Here is a 21168-nt window from a genome sequence, read left to right as displayed (position 1 = left end):
AGGGTCCAACAATACTCAACATGCTGGTGTTGATATCCAGCTTAAGTTGTTTTGACATTAAAAGGTCTGAGGATGATTGTTAGACCTGGCATCTTTGGTGTGGTTTCCCCTGTCTTTTTGCTTCAGCCTCCTTTAGTTTTGACGCTGTGCTGGACGCTGTGCTGGATTTCGATTTTGCTGGTGCAAGTGCTCCCTGAGTAAATTCTTATCGCAATTGGTTATCCATGATTGACATATTTGCATCACCAAGAAGTCCCTAGTAAAGTGCACTGAGTGTGCCGGGGATGGTGATACAAATGCTACTAGTGGGCCTGCAGCACTGATTGTGCAACCCACATGAGTAGCCCTAAAATGGTGTCTCAGGCCTACCACGCAGTGCCTGTGTGCAGTCTGTGAACTGCCCTGTCCTCCTGGTCAGTGTCCCCATTGACCAGGCCTAACCCTTCCCTTTCTGTACACATTGGTCACCCCTATGTAAGGCCCAAGGTACCCCCTTGGGCAGGGTGCAGTGTATGTGAAAGGTAGAGCATGTACTAGTGCAGGTGACATGCTCTGGTAGTGAATGACAGCCATTTTCATTGTTCACTATTGTAAGGCTACCTTGCCCATAGCCTATCATGGAGAATGCTGGCTACAGTGGCTACCAGCATATCTTCCCATAGGAGCAAGGTAGGACATAAAAGTCTGGTATCCCTGAACTCAGAATTTAATAACACATCTTTTAGGAAAGGTGGTTTTTAAATACTGTGTTTGAGAACAGCACTTTTAGAAAGTTGCTGTTCTCTTGTCTGACCTGTCTGTGTGCCTTGGCCTTTTTGTGAATTGACTGTCTGGTTTGTGAGTGGCAGGGGCTGGATGGCTCCCAGAGGCTGAGTGGGCCATTCCAGGGCTGAATAGCTCCATCTGTATATAGAGTAGTGGGAGGGGGTAGCACCTGGGCCTGAATGGGGCTGCACCTGCCTTCCACAATGCTGGCTCCACCTCCTGCTGGGCAGCTGACGACCCTGCCCCTCTCTCTGAAAGGAAAGGAGAGGCCAGGAAAACAAGGTCCTCAAGAAACACCCTGAACTGGTTCAGACCTGGCTCAGGGTCCTCCTGCACAAAGGGAACAAAGACTTTTAGGGGTATAAGTACAGGACCCCAGACTACAGAAAATTACATCATCCTGAAATCAAGGAGAAAGCTGGAAGACTGAGTACAGGACCCCAGACTACAGAAAATTACATCATCCTAAAATCAAGGAGAAAGCTGGAAGACTGAAGAAGGAAGGCTGTACTGCTGTTGCTTTGCTAGACTTGCCTGCAGTTGCTTTGCTGCCAAGGAGAGGGGAAGGACTTTGCTTTGTGCTGTGTCCCAATGCTTGAAGGAATCTCCAAGGGCCTGAAAAAGAGCTGGCTCCCTGTTAAGAAGTCCCAGGAACAAAAGGACTTCACCCCAAGCTTTCCTGAACTTTGCTGAGAGAGTTATGTCCTTCCTAGAGTGCTTGGGCCAGTTGTGGTGCCTCTTGAAGTTGTACCTGTGTTGGGAAGCTGGAAACCAATATTTTAAAGACTTTCTGCAAGTTTTAATGCATCGCTCGCTTGCGGAGCGCATCCCCATCAGTGCGAGAAAATTCCCGGCGCTAAGAAGACCGAGATCGTTGCAGCACCTGTTGCCGCTGCCAAAGTTCCTTCGTTTGCGAGACGCACCAGTCCCGTGTGGGAAGATTACTATTGCTGCGAGTATCGTCGCAGAGCCTTTCATCACTGGGTGAGATCATCGCAACGCTTGCTTGCGGACCGCATCACGTCACTGCGAGAGTCATCGCAGAGCCATCGCATCGAGAGGAGAAGATCGCTGCTGAGCCGCACATCATCACCGCACCGGAGATCGTCACCGCCCCGAATATCGTCCCATCGTACCATTTACGAGTCGCTTCCACCAAACACTGTGCACCGGAATCCACGCAAGGTATCACATCCCTCCCCATACAGACCGGAGTCACCGTAACACGCCTGCTACGTCCAGCGGGGTTGTCGCATCGCCTCACCAGGGTCTCAGGAGTGATGGATCGCTTGCTTTGCAATGCTACAGCTTTCTCTTGGAACTTTTGTCGCATCTAAAGGTACTGTTGGCTAAAACGTGACCCAACTGTGGATTATTTTAACGCAACCTTAAGAACTCATTTGAAACCACATTCTTGAACTGTGTATGTTGGATTTTTGCCGTTTTGGTCGTGTGTAGTTTAGATTAAATTTACTTTATCTTTCTAAACTGTTGTGGAGTCAGTTTGTGATGTTTTCACTGTGTTACTGTGAGTGTTGGTACAAATACTTAGCACATTGCCTTTGATAAGCCTGACTGCTCGTGCCAAGCTACCAACGGGGTGAGCAGGGGTTATCTAAAGAGTGCATCCTTCTTACCCTGACTAGAAGCAAGGGTCCCTATTTAAACAGTGGTACCTACCTCCGCCAACTAGAGACCCCCAGTTCTAATAATTATGAAGCTAGATTTAATAGCCATTGAGGTCTCTTTGGTGTTGTGATAGACGTTTCCCTTTAACCTGATCCAAGTTTATTTTCTTAGATATAGTTATTTTTTGGTTCTCAACGGGGCACAGCAGGAAGATGCAGGCGGCCAGAGCTCCAGAAGGCTAGCTACCTTCTGTGTATGGAAACATTTTTAGTGTGGCAAAATACTCTGAGCAGGATGAACCTGTGTTTTTTGGCTTCCATGGGTGTGGCTACCCTGGGCAAGCCTCAGTTAGGTGACCTGCTACTCCAGAGGTGGCAAAAAGTTCCACTTTTCTCCAGTTAATGAATGAGTATTTCTAATCACTCTAGTCACTCCTGAAGCCCCTAGTTCCACTGGGAAGGCTGCTTCTAGTTACCAGGCCAGTTGCACCCTAGTGAGAGCAGGAGTCTTTTTGCATTTTGTGTCCCTAGATAAGGAAAACAGGAAATAAAATAGATGTTGTTTAGAGAGCGGTTTAGTCTTCAAGTGCTAACATGAGCCAGGAATCATTGAGTCTTCTTTCTTCTGACAGGGCCGTCCTCTTCAGTTGTTTTCTTCCTAAGCCCATGAATGTCATAAGGAGCTGGTGGTGAGGTTCCATTCTGTACTATAGTCTGTGATTTAAAAGTTTTCCCCAATCCTGTATATTTTCTTGCTCTATACCATACCTTCCTTTTTGCAAATTGTATCATTTCCCAGAAGCCTTAAATCCAAGATGATTAACTCTTTCATTTACTAGAAGGGGTTCCTTCCTCTGTCAAAAGAAATATATTAAAGACTGTGATTTGCTTGCCAACTACTCTTGTACCCTCTTGGATAGGCACGCCCTGTTGTTGACAACATCCATGCCTTCCTGGCTACAGAGACCAGTCTTTTCTCCTGACTATTGTCCTCTAGAGAGCAGGGTTGTTAACTTCAGCCAGGAATGCGTTTTGGTTCCTGGAGTGGGGAAGAGTGGAAAAAATAATTCTAAGATAGTTTTGGCTCAGGCAGCACAAACTACATTTTCATAAAGTTACTTTCCAATGTTGTTATCAATAATATGATATCACCATTAAATTAGATGTTATAAACTATATGAAATAAGTTTGATTCATTTGCTAGTATTTTCCCAAGTGAAAACATAAATTAAGGATTTTATTTTCATCTAGCCTTGTTCATTGAGAATCTAGGTAAGCCTACACAGTGAACTAGCTTTTAGACATATAGTCACTGTAAGGGTAACCAATTATAAATATCACGGTGACATTTTTAGTATATATATATATATATATCTATATATATATATATATATATATATATAGATATATATATATATATATATAGATATATATGTAGCTCCAAAGGTGTCCCTCAGTTCAAGCAGCACTCAAGACATCACTGTGCTGAAAGCATCTTTATTGGTATGGACAGGAACACCAGTCGGTTAATCAACAGCTGAATTCTAGTAGCCTGACGCGTTTCAAAATTTCTTTCTTCCTCAGAGGCTGGCGATTTCAGGTGAGTGCAGGGGCGGGCTCCGCTTCCGTAATTTATGCAAATGGCACGCCCATGGATTGGGACGCTCGTTTAGAGACTGTGCATGGCATGCTGGGAGTTGGAGTCCGCATTTCAATCCCCAAATGGCTGTACTCACAATGTCTGTGCAAAGCCCACTGGGCCCCAGCTGGCGCTCCCCTCCTCAATCCTTCGTGATGCTCCACAAACGGAACTCGTGTTGTCAAGTTCCGTGGCCCCCGCCGAAGGGGTGGTGCAGGCTTAGGCGGTAGGACAACCGCCTCGGTATATGTAGCTCCAAAGGTGTCCCTCAGTTCAAGCAGCACTCAAGACATCACTGTGCTGAAAGCATCTTTATTGGTATGGACAGGAACACCAGTCGGTTAATCAACAGCTGAATTCTAGTAGCCTGACGCGTTTCAAAATTTCTTTCTTCCTCAGAGGCTGGCGATTTCAGGTGAGTGCAGGGGCGGGCTCCGCTTCCGTAATTTATGCAAATGGCACGCCCATGGATTGGGACGCTCGTTTAGAGACTGTGCATGGCATGCTGGGAGTTGGAGTCCGCATTTCAATCCCCAAATGGCTGTACTCACAATGTCTGTGCAAAGCCCACTGGGCCCCAGCTGGCGCTCCCCTCCTCAATCCTTCGTGATGCTCCACAAACGGAACTCGTGTTGTCAAGTTCCGTGGCCCCCGCCGAAGGGGTGGTGCAGGCTTAGGCGGTAGGACAACCGCCTCGGTATATGTAGCTCCAAAGGTGTCCCTCAGTTCAAGCAGCACTCAAGACATCACTGTGCTGAAAGCATCTTTATTGGTATGGACAGGAACACCAGTCGGTTAATCAACAGCTGAATTCTAGTAGCCTGACGCGTTTCAAAATTTCTTTCTTCCTCAGAGGCTGGCGATTTCAGGTGAGTGCAGGGGCGGGCTCCGCTTCCGTAATTTATGCAAATGGCACGCCCATGGATTGGGACGCTCGTTTAGAGACTGTGCATGGCATGCTGGGAGTTGGAGTCCGCATTTCAATCCCCAAATGGCTGTACTCACAATGTCTGTGCAAAGCCCACTGGGCCCCAGCTGGCGCTCCCCTCCTCAATCCTTCGTGATGCTCCACAAACGGAACTCGTGTTGTCAAGTTCCGTGGCCCCCGCCGAAGGGGTGGTGCAGGCTTAGGCAGTAGGACTCACCTGAAATCGCCAGCCTCTGAGGAAGAAAGAAATTTTGAAACGCGTCAGGCTACTAGAATTCAGCTGTTGATTAACCGACTGGTGTTCCTGTCCATACCAATAAAGATGCTTTCAGCACAGTGATGTCTTGAGTGCTGCTTGAACTGAGGGACACCTTTGGAGCTACATATAGATATATATATATATATATATACAAACACCAAGCCTCAAGGGCTTACAAGCGGTCATTTATTAACATGTGAAATACGTTTTCCTACATGCAAAGGCACTTTTCCAGTCAATGCGTGGCTGTTGTACTTGTAAAATATAGCCCAACAAGAGCACAATGGTGGCCTGCAGCCATATATTTGTCTTCTTTTTGTGGGTGGTGTAAATGCACACTGTAACCTAGATATGACATTTGACTTCCATGTCATTGGTGCATTTTCTGAGGAATCTAGCATGATATTGCAGGAAAGCAACCAGTTAGATAATTCCAACACACACTACATGTTTTAGGCCCAAGTTCAAGTGCTGTACTACTGTTGAGCAGTGCCATAGCATACATAGACATACAGCCAGCAAAACCAAACAGGGGAAAATAGAGAGACAATGTACAAAATAATGCATCCTTTACTATTGTTAATGGCATTTCTCCTAGTCCTATCATTCTTACAATACCGTTTTATTGTACTACGACCATATCTTCCTTCTGCACTGATGTCTACAAAGCGAACATATTATCATTTAAATCTAGGGTTAATCCTTTTGTGATATAATTTGTTTAACATATTTCTCCAAGCCTACTAAAGCAGGATCGATCTCTCCATGTGTTCATTCGTCCTACAGTTTTCCTCTTGTCACAACCTCCACTTTCATCACAATTTATTTTAACCCAATGGTCATTTCCTTTTCTCTGTTTTAAGCATGAGACCATTTCTTACTTATGTATGCATAAGGCCTCAACCCATTACATGGCCAATACTTCATTTGTGCTAATTGTAGTGTCAAATGCATATGTACATGTAGGGTATGTTCCCATGATATCTGCACATAGTCACTGTAAATGATGTGAATAATGTGTTTTGAAATGTTTGGCGTGAAAAAAACAGGCAACAATATTTTCTTGTTTTACTTGACATTTTTCCTCATGACAGCAATAGCTTTGTAATTTTTATACCTTTCATTTTTTTTCACAACAAATCGAATTGTATTTTCTGCCCGACATGACCCAAAGGGCCCACAACATATGTTTACATTTCAATGTATATAAGCATTGCAATTTCATCAGCATCCATACACATCATAGACAAAAATGCTTTGTAACCAACTTAGGGGCCTATTAGGATGGCAGACGGACCTGCGTCCGTCCGCCACCCCCGAGGTAGAGGGACTGTCCATAGGGGCCGTGGCAGTCCCTCCGGTGCAATTAGGATGTGACCGCCACCCTGGCGGTCACATCCTGTATCTTTAACCTTGTGGTGGGTGCTGCTTGATGCAGCACCCACCGCAAGGTTAAACATGCATGTTTTACATTTACATGCACAAAGCGGCAGGCACCGCGTGGTGCTGCCGCTTTGTACATGTAAATGCTTGGGGGTACCATAGGTACCCCCCATGTGCACCCCCCACCCCCGACACCCTGGGGGCCCACAATAGGCCCTCAAACACCAAAGACCACATGCTTTTCCACGGCAGAAAAGCCGCCGTGGAAAAGCATGTGTAAATGCAAATCCTAATTTGGCTGATGGGGTCTTGCAGACACCGCCACCAAATAGCCCTCCACACCCCGCAGATCAGCGGCGGACGGACCTGCCGTCCGCCGCTGGTCCCACCGCAATCCCACTGCCATCCTAATCTGAGGGTGGGTGTTTTCTGTTGCCAAGGCGGTAATGTGCATCCTCCAGGCCGGCGGTGGCTTCCGCCGGCCCGGAGGATGCGGATTCACCGCCATCCTAATCGGCCCCTAAGTGTGCAACGTCCCAACTATGCACCTTTCATTTTTTGTAAAATATTTCAGTGTTACTTTTGTACCACTAATACCATATATTTGATCAAGTACATGATTGATCTTTCTTACTTGGCTTCTTCAAGTTCCTCTGTCCTCTGAACCGCATCATTTTCATATCGCGTTCTCCAGTGAGTGACTTCATTGTTTAGCTTGGAAACAAGTCTTTGAAGCTCTGATTTACTTTCTTGCTCCTCTTCTAGCTGTTCTTTCAGAAGTTCGCAATCAAGTTTGAGGTTGGAGAGACTTGTCGTCATCATAGATTTTGACTAAACATTTAAATAAAGTGAGATAGGGCCATCAATCCATGACATGATTTTATTTGTACTGATATTGATATAGATACTTATTGATATATAATTACAAATGTTATGCTTGATATTTGATACCTGTAGGGTACAATTCACAAATCATACAATGATTTAGTCACAGATATTTTTAAAGATGTGAGGAATTGACAAGTGAAGGTGAGGATTGACATTAATAGTCCTGGAACTCCCAAAAATGTACATTAAATTGTTTGTAGGCATTTATAAATCTTTCCCTCGCCCATTCCCTGCACTATAAATTGAGAAATAAATTAGTTTCCGTATACAAGGAATGGGAAGGGAACACCCTCACAATTGTTGGAAGTGCAATTGCAAAAAAACTAGCACAACTGTACACTACATACATCCATTATGATCAAGTGATGTATCCAACTGAAAATGCTCTCCCATGGAAGACGTAGTTGATGGCAGGGACACAGCCCTAAAGAGGAAGACGAAGTAGACATAGCAAACTTTAATGATATCAGTTCAATAAAGATAGGGTGTAGAGACGGGACACTAGACTGAAATGGAAGAGTGCTAATGAAATAAAAGCAGCCTTGTGGAAAGCATAAGTCATGCTCTCCACAAAATCTGGACATTTCAGATGTGAAAACAATCACAACAGAGAATGAAGAGTCGAGAGATTCACAGCCATATCATATACTCAAAATATACCATTCCATTCCAAAATAAGCAAAGAAACATAAGGGGAGACTTGAGCAAGACCTAAAGTTAGACTACTGGAAATACTAAACAATAATAAGGGTTCAATCTAATATCAACTTACCAATTGTGTATAACAAGGAACTCATCTAAAACAGTACAAAAATTTATGACATGGTGATTGTTGTGTTCAGGAAAGGTTTGGACAAGCTGACAACCCTAAACGACAACTAAGTGGTTTGGTTGCAAACTCTTTGCTACTCTCAATATTGGTGTCAGCTAGGCAGATAATGTCAAAAGGCTTATCTGAACCATGATTAGGAATTGGAAAAGGGAGTAAAGTAAATCTGTAATTAATTTCTATCCTTCACTGTCACAGGATATTTATCGGCACAAGTGAGCATTAGATTTCTCACAGGAACTTTTCCTAGGAGGTCAAGCAATACACATCTGCTAGAGCTACTAGCAAAGTATGGGGATACCATTACAGTATGGCTGTTTTTTAAGTCATCCACTTGTTTTGTGCAATTAGTGCACTCAGTAAATGTAATATTTGAAGGAGGGCACATGTTTTTTATGTGAAAGCCTCAAATAAAGTGCTCAAAATTATATTAGAGATTTTGGAGAGGGCTAGTAACCATATTGATAGGAGGGTTTTTAAGAATTTACACTCATGAAGGTCTCCAACTGTCAACGTCTCTTAATGGTGTTTTTCATACATATAAAACCCCAGGTTGGGTTGACTTCTTGTGGATGGAGGGGAGTGACAGAGGCAGCGAGTAACATGCGCAGCAAGGGTGAAAGGTCAAGCACTAACAAAGTAGATGTAAATCGATTAAAACAGATAAACATTCAAAACATAAATATGTAATCTTACCAGATAGGCCAAAAACATAACAATGTGATATGAATAATATGGGATAAAATAAAAAGTTAAGAATTAAGGATTTTCAAACACTGGAGAAAGTTAAAGCAGAAGGAAATGATGAATGCCAGTATGTGTAGTAGTGTGACTGGTACAGCCATGTAAGAATGTAATTGGGCAATTATGAACACAGTAGCAGACGACTAGGGAAGGTAGGCTATTGGTAAATTTGAAAAACTACTTAGGGAGATATGCCACTTTCTTCAGTACTCTAACCAAAAATGTACTATTTTATTTCTGTGACTTAAATTCACATTAATTAGTCCGTATATCTTTGGTAGAGTTTTAACTAAATCTTTACCGCTGATTTGGAGAAGGTAGGTGTACACAACAAATCCATTAGGTAGGAAGGAAATGAGAGATGCAGCAATTGAAATGATAATTTGTTAGATAATTTCTGCAAGAACTTTCCCAGCTATCCCAGGTTTTTTATTTTTCAGATGAACACAAGGTATACTCGACAATACATTTTTATTGATATCTGGATATGCGAAGGCCATGCGTCTGGCTACAACAGAAGTCTAAGTTGTCGTCAGATAAATGAAGAAGGACAGTGAATCCAATATCGAAAGACAGTTTTGGATGAGTGAGCACATAAATTGAAATAGCATGTAGAAATAAATATTAACTCGCCAACTGTTACAGGGATTCTGTTTGGAAACAGAACTATGCCTGGGACCACAAGATGTCAAAATGTAGGGACTGAGTCACCATACCACATCAGAACCAATGGGCCCAAATCCAGCTAGCTCATAGTGCCCCACCTGCCCTCCTAACCTTCTGAGAGTAACAGGTAAATTGGCACCCCAGAACACAACTCTCTAGTTCCCTGGGGAACTGTGTAAACAGATAATCAACTTTCGTTTTCTCATTTCCAAAATCAATTAAAGAAAGACACGAGGGAAGTTTACAAAATGTATTGAAACTTTTGTGCTCTATTATGAAGCAACTGATCTGCAATTAGAAAACATATACAACTGAGCAGAGTCATCAGTATTACAAGTAAACTGTATACAATGAAAAGCCATACCATGACGAATGGTATATCTGCTTAAGCCTACTCTCACCACATGAGCACAGTGATCTATCAGTGATCTCAGGGATTAGAACCAGCCCCCATACCTGCTATTTGTAGGTAGGTGGTCGGCATCTCAGGTTGCACAAAGCTAGCGTGCCTGTTGTGGGACCTTTCCCCTCTGAAAGAATCCTTCTCTCTATTTTAACAAGCATTTACAATTCAATGGTCTCGGCAGCATTAAAGGTTGAGCTATTGGCATTGCTCATGATTTTTTTGAAAAATCATAATTAAATGGCATTGTCATTTACATTGCCAATAGCTTCATCGCTTGCATATGCGAGACCTATTGCATTAGCACCCACACACAGAGTAAGTAGTAGAGTGAGAAGTTGATAGTGAGTAGGAGAGAGTTATTAGTAAAGAGTATTAGAGAGTGCAGCAGAGCTGTGTGAATAATAACTTGTGAATGTTGATCTGGCCGGCTCCATCGCGTGGCGTCTTCTCTTGTGATGTCTCAGGAGAAGACGCCACGCGATGGAGCCGGCCTGATCAACATTCACAAATTCCTGTCACACTGGGCTAACTGACTCATTTCATCTAACCTAATGGAATTGGAATGTCTTTTCACATAATAAACAAACAAATCTAAATATACACTGCAGTTTATTCCGGATGGAATTACAGTTATTTACTTAACATTACGAAGAGTTCACCCCAATCGCCCTGAAGAAGTCCGTGGAGGACGAAACGCGTTGGCTACAGGATTGAAGAAAAAAATAAAGATTAAACTTCAAAAAAACATCAGAAGACTCTGCTGTTTAACTATTTTTAGCTTTTTTGACTTATGCTCCATGATTATTATAGTACAGATTTCTAAAAACCTTGACGTGTGTGCTGGATCAATTGTTGTAAAAATCGCCTGCATGTTTAAAACTGAACTCACTCTAACATATTAAGTACGTAGTGTGCGTGGACACCACGGAAAAAGTCAAAATGTAAATGGAGGAGAGCGAGGACTTCCTTTTGACACTCGCAGGGAGATCCGTTTTAAATCAAAATAATACATTGACTACCAGAGCACCGTCAAAGAATTCCTACACATTACATTAACAGAATCCCCTTAAAAGTCGGGAGGGCGGGTGAGAGAAGAGGCAGCCAGCTTGTTTATGAGCGCCGCGTGCCTCTTGAACAGCGCCGCGCGCCCCTCTGCAGACTCCTCCTGCATTCTAGAGAGGCGCTCGATCCGGTCAGCAAAGCAATGCTGTACAGACAAGACCTGGCCACGCGCACAACGTTATCCTATGGGGAAACGCTGCGCGCGGCCAGATCTTGTCTCACTTCGGCGTTCTCAGACTGCTGAGACGCCGACTATAGTTCTCGGCGAGAACGTGCTTTCAGCGCGTTAGTAGCCGAGACCTAAAAAGGCAAGTCTCAGTGTTTATGGTAAGAGGTGCCTCACTTAGAAACAGCAGCTGTTTTTCTGTGTTGTGTCTAAATGCCAAGGCATGTTGCTAACCGATCACAGAAAAAACAGGACACAGTGTTGTCCGACCTATTAAGAAATGTTCAGACTGAGTCCCTGAAAGGAGAACTGAATGCAAAAAATGTGCAGTGTATTTCTACAATAATTTCAAGGCAGAAAAACAAATGTGCTGTGTGTTACGTGTGCAAAGCAAAGAAGCCTATCACATGCAGTTAGGCTAAAATAAGGGAACTCACAACACGGGTAGGAATAAATATTAACTCACCAAGAATTACAAATGTTGACGTAAAAATGAAAGTCTCCCCCAGAATAATTTTTACAACAAAAATAAAGTATTTCCAAAGCAATGGAAAAGATTAAGGATTAAATTAATTGTTTGGAACAAACCGGCACAATAAAAAGTCATAGTTAGGAAGACACAGTCATGCCATTGAATAAGAACCAGGACAGAATCTCTCCCGCTTAGGTTCTCAAGTTTCAAAGGGAGACCAAAAAGATTGACACTACATGCATAGCTTAAAAAAAAATGCTGGGATGACAGAGGACAATTGGAGATGTAACATTGCAGATAAAGACCGAATGGGATGCATTATGTCATCTAGGATGTAGTATTTTGTTAACTACCAAGGAACTACTGGCTTGTTCCCTCTAAGAACCCTTTCAGAGCTTGATAAAGAGAAGGAGAAAGAAGGTCCCTCATTGTGCCTGAAGACCCCATGCTTTCCATTTGGAGAAAAGAATCGGAGAGCACCCTTGACCATCCATTGGCTTACCACTTTAAACAATAAAGAGAGAGTCGGGTACAGACTCTTAAATATATTAGAGTCTTGGTCTGTTACCTCTATGAACATCAGGCGTTTGTAATGCAAGGTTTCTGGAACTAAGAAGGCATGCAACGTCTGTAAAATACTAATTAACTGGTGCAGTATTGGAAGGACGTTGATGATCTATTACCACCTGTGAGGACAGCTGTACAGCATGTACAGAGTGAACTGGGCCCATATCTGATTTAATCAGGCAGGAAAACAAACTTCTAAAACTATGTTTGCTCTATGGAAATTAGATATGAGTAATACTAAGCAGTATTCTCCTTAGCAAATACAATAATCGTGATACATTATAGATTCCTTATATAATCCTGTATACCGTTAGCCACAAATAGCTGGATTTGTTACTGAGGGATAAGGAGTGTTCATGTTGTGTCATTGTTGACGTCACATTTGCACATGTGGCAAAGGTTTGTGCCATTATGCATGCATAATTAGAATGGGGACTGTATTTGGTGCAATCTCAGAAAAATCTGACAAACTGAATGAGCATGTGATTAAGTTACGTCTGAAGGATGCAATACAATTTGAGATGCTCAAGCAAACATAATGTGTAGTAATTAGTAGATGATGAGCACAGCTTCACAAGGATGGAGTGGCTGGAAATCATTGTGGAATTAAATGGGGGAATAGTGCAGCTGATGACATACCTAAACCAACCCCTCCACCCATATTCTATTAGGAATACAAGGGAGACGTTTCTCCTCCTGGCATCAAATGTGAGTGTCTAGCTTTCCCCTTTCATTGCTAGTCTTGAACAGAAGTAGACGTGTGCCTGTTGTGTACCAATTTGTGCTATATTGTGGAAGTAGGGCACAATGGCAAGGGCAAGGGCAAGCTGTTCACCTTTAATTTGGGAAGTTGCAGGGGTCGAATTTGCAAAGATTCCCAGTTGCAGATTTTGGATTGGGGGATAATAGGAAAACTGTATATTTTCTCAATTATGTGGAACGCAAACCTGCATTTTGTACAATGTACCCTCCTCATGTCTGGCAGGTTTTATTAGCGAAAATCAAAGGGAAAAAACAATTTTGGATCAATACACCCAATATGTGATCCTGTTTCATCGGAAATTAGTAACTGCACCAAGAATGAAAACACTGGCCCGTTTGTAATCAGGCTCTGTGTTGATTGCTAGGCATCATATGCAGACTCTTTTAAGCAGTGGATAATTTACAAATACATTTCCTTTTGTTAAGGCATCAATTATTAATGTGTAAGTCATCTGAACTGTGAATAAAACTTCACAATGTTTTATTGTTTCCTCGAATTACAGTTCATTAGGCAAAGAAGTAAAGAAATGCCTCATGTATGAAAGGTCAGGTCATAGAACAGTAGCTGAGATAAAACAGAAACTAATTTGTGATCCCACCCTCATTTTTCACGGTGATGAATGGGCAAATCTGTTGCAGGGTAAAATAACTATTCAGGAGGACTCGCTGAACCAGCCCGGTTAATATTAAAGAAACAGGGTTCTATTTGTGAATCCTACTAAATGGGCGGCAAATGCAGGTGTGGAGACCTACCAGGCAGCCCTTGTCCTTCATAAGGAGACCTGTCTCTGTTCCCCTTAAAGTTGCACCCCATATTCACAAGGTGGAACTATCCCTCAATAGAACCTTTCACTTTGCAAATACTTACCACCTCCCTTCAGGAGTAGGTTTACAGTCAACTGTTGCGGTTGCAATTTAGTGGAAAACTATGATATATTGCATTGCAGTTCGGAAAGGCACATGATACCCCTTCAAGTGCCACGCCTCCTTCCGAACCAAAATGAGTCAAAAAGTGCATATTGTGAGTCTGACTTTTTCAACCTACAATGTGGCTTTGTCGTTTGTAAGTTTGCAGTCTCAAACTATGACATTTTGAGAGTTGCAGGCGTTGACCTGTTAATGCAATCCATTTACTGTAAGACATCAAGCCAAATCAACTTACCACATTCTAATAAACAGACCTGAGACATTTCATTAGTTAAAGAACGGCTAATGATCTGACTCAATTGGGCCAAGACAAAGCTCCTACTCTCAAATATTATCTTGCAAACATAGCAAAGCCTATTACAGGCTTTAATTCAGCAATACTGTCTGCAGAAAAGTCATATCTTGTCAACTAAGATTATCAGCCAAATCTACTTTTATTCGCAGGTCATAAGTCTAAAAATCATACATTGAGTTACCTTCTTGGACAGATATTGTGTTCAAATGAATGACTAAATCACAAGATTATTTACTGGCATGCTCATTCATACCCAAATGCATTATTATGAAGCATGTGCACCTGTAGGCTGCATTTTTCATTTTGAGACGTTTTCTTTCTCACTTTGCTCAATTGGTATGCGGGAAGCTCCCTTTCTTTTAGGCAGCAGTCCAATCTACATACTGCATCTCATACTTGACAATATGCCAGCAGGGCTTCTGTGAACCAATGAAGGAAGATTATTTTCAGACAAACCACGTCTAGTTGAGACCCCAGCGAATGATGAACTCCCTCGAAGTCACCATCTTTGAATCCAGCTACCAGACCAGGAGAAGGAGCAACTGCCTCAATATCACTTAAAGGAAACCATGATGTATTTACAAAAAACAAAGAGAAAAATGTGTAAAACTATTATTTAAGAGTAGACAGAGGTTCCATGGACAGTCTTACATTTGTGGCCTGGTGATTAGAAAAGCAACACCGAGGCATCAAGCTGACAACAAAAAACATTGGATACTTTCAGGCAGGAAAATGCTACACTCTACCAATCATTCAGATTCAGCAATCACTCCACAAATGAAAACCCAGGATTCTGGTCCATAAAAAGTTCGCACTGAATGCACTGTATAGATTAAAGGAAGAAAAGGCTGGATAAACTTGGAGAAAAGGGCTGGCAGGCTTCTAGCCTTTTCAACTACCACTGCCTCCTCATAGAAGCTGTTTTTTGGAACATTCACAAATGGAGGAGGAGGGTCTTCTGGGGACCCATTTCCATTTGCAAACAGGTTGCCATCTACTTTGAGGACAAATTTCAGTCCCAAAACATTATGTACCATAAGGAATGACTATATTGAAAGTTTGCCGTAAACACGCTCCTTCCAAATAGTCATTCCTTATGATTGCCTGAAACCCATTTGGAGATTTAGTACCAGGTTACTGAATAGCAAATAGGTTTGATACATTTGAAAAACATATTTTCTTGTCACAAACCAAGCAATTTACCGAATTGCAGGGTTTGCATCAAGAAACTGTGCTTATACACCTAGTCATTGATCTTCATGGTGGTGCAATAAGTAGCGGACTGGACACAATGGGAATGCACCCTTCCAGACCTTCTCCCAGGGGTAGGTAAACCGATGTGGATCTGTCCTATCTAAATACATATTTGTGTTCAGCCAAGAGGGGTATTCCACAAGGTTACTCAGTTCAGTGTGAAGGGAAGGAGGAGTCTCTGTTAGTCATCAAGTTGCAGACCTCCCACCCACATCTAAATATGCTAGTAAGTACCACCACTGGTTATAGGTGGCAGAAAGAAGTCGTATTGGAAGTGGGGTAGAGGAGGAGACACCTTCACCTTTGATTTCCAAATTGGGCAGGAGGGGTAGCATGTGCAAGGGCGACACTCAGAGGACAAGGTTCCTTCGCAGCGCGGCTCTATCTGGTAGTTGCTGCTGTCCCCCATGTGCTACTGCTGCAGACCCACAGGTCAGGAGTTTCGGGCCCTCCTCCACCCGCAGACCTCTGCATGCGCTTTATTTCCTGGTGTTCCAGTAGTAGAGCGTCACTTTTCTGATGCTTGACTGCCCTTATTTCTCTCTTTCAGGTTTTTCTCTCTCTATTTCTTCGTTTTTCTTTTTCTCTTTCACTCTGCCTTTTGGCTTTGCTTTTTCCTTTAGCTTTTCTTCCTGCTTTCTCCCTCATCGCCCCTGTAATTCCCAGCGGCTGCGCCCGACTCCTGTGTCCTTCTCTCTTTCTGCTTTTTCCGTCTCTCTTTCTGCTTTGCTCTTTTATTCAGCATTTTGGCTTTGCTTTTTCCTTTCCTCATGTTTTCTCCTTCGTTGCGATCCCTTGGGGCCTCGCCCTGCTCCCATGTTTTCCCAACTCCCAGCTGTCCAGCCCCCGCAGCACGAAAGTCAGTCATGAGCAGTGGGCCTGCCACTGGCAAGCCCATCTACGCATGGAACATGCCCAGTTCCAGTCACCCTGGTTTTCAGACTTTCCACCGCTACGATGCCAGCATCCTCCCCACCCTCAGACCGGGATGCCATGCCGCATGCCATCTAGTGTCACTCAAGAAGACCCATGGGCCCTTCACCTGCCGAAACTGCAACCACACCTTTACCCACGCCAGCTCCTCTCGTCGCCCAGCCGACCAACTTCTGGAGAATCTTGTCAACATCAGACTCAAGTAGCTAATTTCCGCTCTGACCCACACAGCCAGGCACACACTATACCCTGTCTTCTCCGCCAGCGGTAACATCAGCTAACCACCGACTCCTCCTGGACCGACCACCACTGCGTACATCTTGCCTTCACCACACCCACTGCACACCACTCCTCCCACCACAGCTGGATCAATGCCACTGAAGTATGTCTCCTTGACTCCTTCAGCACAACCACTCCGCCAACACCAATGGACGCCAACACCACAGCACGCAACCTCCACCGATGGATCTCCATTTGCGCTGAGACCCTGGGGTCTCTTAAGAAAAGAACAGGCAAGTAACACTCCTAGAAAGCCAGATGGTTCACTCACACCCTCCACGAATACAGAAGTCCCTGCAGACGACTCAAGAAGAGACAAAGAAACAACAAAACACCAGAAACGAACACTATCTTCAAATCTGATGTCAACGCACACCACCTCCTCCTCAAAACCACAAAGAACACTGCCATCCAAGACAGAATCTGCACCAACGCACACAACAGCAAAGAACTCTTCACCATTGTCAAAGAGTTTGCTAGGCCCAACAGCAAGACCACAGACCTCCCTCCCTCCCAAGACCTCTGCAACAAACTCAGCAACCTCTCCCACCACAAGATCAGGCATATCTAGTACTGCAACTTCACCCGCAACCACCGCATGCAACCACGCCACACCCCAAAAGACCATGCTCTGTTGGACCCCACTCACAGCAGAGGACAGCTTCAAGACCACGAAGAGCATCCATTAAGGAGCTCCATCTGATCCTTGCCGCACCACTTCTTCCACAGAGCAGCTGCCGCCATCATCCTCCAACTTCTCCACACCATCAACTGCTCCATCGAAACCGCCACCTTCTCTAGTGACTGGAAACATTCTGAGATCAACCCCCTGCAGAAGAAGTAATCCTCAGACCCAACAGACCTCAAGAACTTCAAGCCTATCCCCCTCCTCCCCTTCCCAGCCAAGGGCATAGAGAAAGCCATCAACACTCAAATCTCCGCATTCCAAGAAATTAACTACATCTTGGCCACCTCCCAATCCAGCTTCCGAAACAACGACAGCATGGAAATCTCACTCCTTGACGCGACCGACGACATCCACTCCCTCCTCGACCCGGGCGAGACTGCAGCCTTCATCCTACTGGACCTCTCAGCAACCTTTGACACCATCTCCTACTGCACCCTAATCACAAGACTACATGATGCTGGCATCCATGACAAGAACTAGACTGGATCCACTACTTCCTCACCGGCCGGACTCAGTGAGTCAGACTACCCCCATTCCTCTCAGAACCTACAGAGATCAGCTGCGCAGTGCCCCAGGGTTCGTCTCTGAGCCCCTCCCTCTTTAATGTCTACATGGCTCCCATCGTAGCAATTGTCATAAGCCACGGCTCAACATTGTCTCCTATGCCAACGATACACAGCTGATCCTCACAAGTGAACCCAAAACCGCCAAAACCAACTTCCACAGTGGAATGAAGGATGTTGCTACCTGGATGAAAGATAGCTGCAGCAAGCTCAACTCAAGCAAGACTGAAGTACTCCTCCTGGAACCCACCCCTTCAGCCTGGGACGACTCTTGGTGACCAGCCGCTCTGGGATCCCATCCCCACCCTGACGGACCACGCATGCAACCTTGGCATAAAACTGAACTCATCACTCACAATGAACCTCCAAATCAACTCAGTTTCCTAAGCATGCTTCCACATGCTCAGCCTTCTTCAAAAGACATTCAGATGGCTTACCACAAAATTCAAAACACATACACTCATCGCCAGCAGCCTCGACTACAGCAATGCACTCTATGCCAGCGTCACCCAGAAACTAGATCAAGAATCTACAGAACGTCAAAAATGCAGTAGCCAGACTGGTCCTCGACATACCCCACTGCAGCCTGATAACACAAGGCCTCAGACACATCCACTGGCTCGCAGTCAAGAATAGAATCACTTTCAAGCTCCTCACACATGCCTCCAAAGCTCTCCACGACAAAGGACCAGCATACCTGAACCATTCTACGTACCCACCAGACAACTCTGTTTCACTTAACTTGCCCAAGCCTCCATCCCCAGGATTCACAAGACCAGAACTGGAGGAAGAGCTTTTTTCTACCTTGCCACAAGGACCTGGAACACCCTGCCCCTCCACCACAGGAAATCCACGTTGCTGACCAAATTCAAGAACAACCTCAAGGCCTGGCTCTTTACATGATCCTACCCCCAGAAGGAAAAGCATCCCCACCTCAAGAGCGCCTTGAGACCCTCATGGGTGAGTAGCTGTGCAATACAAGCCCCTGATTGATTGAATAGTACCTCATGTGAGTGTCAAAATAAGGACCAATGTGCCTGGTTACCAAAAGGGGATTCATGTCAATTGACATTTAAACAAATATGTACATTGGTAGCACTAGTAATGTATTCCTATTTGGAAGCTCTGCACCAACAAATGATGAATGGAATGCTGAATAATTCAAATGGTCTCCCCCAGTCAAGAGATCTGGGTTAAATCTATCGTTCTTTTGCTCACTATGCCTTCCAAGTTTGCACCTGGCCATATGCAAATCAGTCTTGACCCTGCTCCTCATGGGAACAGTCCCGTCTTAACAGGCTTGCTGGGTCCTGCCTGGAGTGGAAACAAGCATCCCGGGGCCGATTTCAGGGTATATCACCCCCTCATTAGCCAGGTTAGCTTAAATCCATTGGCACAGTGAGCAAAGGACCCATGTCTAGGAATACCCATCCAACTTAGGACGAAAAGTGCTGTAGAAACAAATGATGAACAGAATGCTGAATAAATCAAACATTTTCCCCCAGTCAAGAGATCTTGGTTAAATCCACCATTCTTTTGCTCACTGCGCCACCCCAGTTTGGACCCATCCATAAGCAAATCGGTCTTGAACCTGCTCCTCATGGAACAGTCCATCCCGAACTGCCAAGCCGGGCCTTTATTGGACCAGAAGCAAGCATCCTGGGACCGGTTTCGGGGTATATCACCTCTCATTAGCCAGGCTAGCTTGAATCCAGTGGCACAGCGAGCAAGGAACCCACATCTGGACATACCCATCCCTCTTTAGGCAAAAAGTGCTGCGGCAACAAATGATAGACGTAATGCTGAATACATCAAACATTCTCCCCCAAACAAGAGATCATGGTTAAATGCATTGTTCTTTTCCTCAAACCCCACCCCAGTTTGTACCCAGCCATATTAATAATATGCTGCGCAATCTGAAAATGAACAATGTATTACTGTTTTCTGATAACACAAGCACTGCTTGTAAAAAATATAGCGTACCTTGGTTTCTTCATCCAGCTGTTTTTTAAGATCTTCTATCTGAGAGGTCATTAGCATCTTTGTTCTATTTAGCTGAATAGTTCTGTTTTCCTTTTCTTCTACTTGACGAGTAAGCTCATTATTTTCAGCTGAAAATAAACAATTAGATATTAGAAACTGTTATGCATTGCTGCGTGTGTCTTTTTATATATATATTATATATATTCACTGAAAAAAACAAAGGTTGCAGAGACATTATAGTTAGGCGCAAATTTCACTCGTACAAAACCAGTGACGTTCAGCAGCTTTAGTTACCTGAGCTAACTATAAACTATGCCCCCACAATGTACTACTTATGACCTCACATATTATATCACTCATGACATGGTCAGTAACATCACTGATGACATCACTGATGAGATCATTTCGTGACTGTGTTTCGTAAACATTTCTAAGACTTAAAGATATATACTAAGCTAAAGCATAAGTTAAATTAGTATTCTTCTGTACTGGTAATTAGCCATACTGATGGCTGTGTGACTGTATCAATGTGTGAGTGGATGTACTAATGACTGGGGGTGTTTGAGTGGATGTATGGATGTGTTAGTGGGTATATGAACAGCTGTATGAATGAGTGAGTGGCTGTGTAAGTGGCTGTACTGGAGAGTGAGTGGGCATGTGACTGCCTTATGGGTGAGCTAGAGGCTGTGTGAGTGCCTGCATAGGTGTGTGAGAGGGTGTGTGAGTGGCTGTATGGGCAATTGAGTGGTTGTATTGGTGACGGGTGGGTGACTGAGAGAGTGGCTGTATGGGTGAGTGAGTGGGTGTGAGAAGGGTTGTATGGATGTGTGAATGGGTATATGTGGTTCTTTCTGTATGTGAGCAGTTGTATGGGTGAGTGAGTGGCCCTGTCAGTGATTGTATGGGTAAGTGAGTGGGTGTGTGAGTAGCTGTATTGGTAAATGAGTGGCAGTGTGATTGACTGTATGGAAGAGTGTGTGGGTGTGTGAGTACCTGCATGGGTGAATGAGTGGTGTATGGGTGATGGAGTGGGTGTGTAAGTGACTGTAAGGTTGTATGCGCAGGTGTGTGTATGTATGTCT

General features: G+C 44.0%; 1 protein-coding gene across 4 annotated transcripts in view; it reads right to left on the bottom strand.

The window, feature by feature from the left end:
- MYH16 (myosin heavy chain 16) overlaps window positions 1–21168 on the bottom strand; it is a 1042471-nt gene that overhangs the window by 246942 nt on the left and 774361 nt on the right. For all 4 annotated transcript variants that reach the window (XM_086930547.1, XM_086930548.1, XM_086930550.1 and 1 more), the window contains 2 exons: window positions 20087–20214; window positions 7237–7433 (listed from right to left, as the gene is read on the bottom strand). In XM_086930547.1, the coding sequence (XP_086786673.1) occupies window positions 7237–7433; window positions 20087–20214 (325 nt within the window). The remainder of the gene's footprint in view (window positions 1–7236; window positions 7434–20086; window positions 20215–21168) is intronic.

The sequence above is a fragment of the Lissotriton vulgaris genome, chromosome 7 (genome assembly GCF_964263255.1).
Source record: "Lissotriton vulgaris chromosome 7, aLisVul1.2, whole genome shotgun sequence".
NCBI classification, from domain to species: Eukaryota; Metazoa; Chordata; class Amphibia; order Caudata; family Salamandridae; genus Lissotriton; species Lissotriton vulgaris.
The sequence above is the reverse complement of the archived record's forward strand: the minus strand, read 5'-3'. Positions and strand labels throughout refer to the sequence as shown.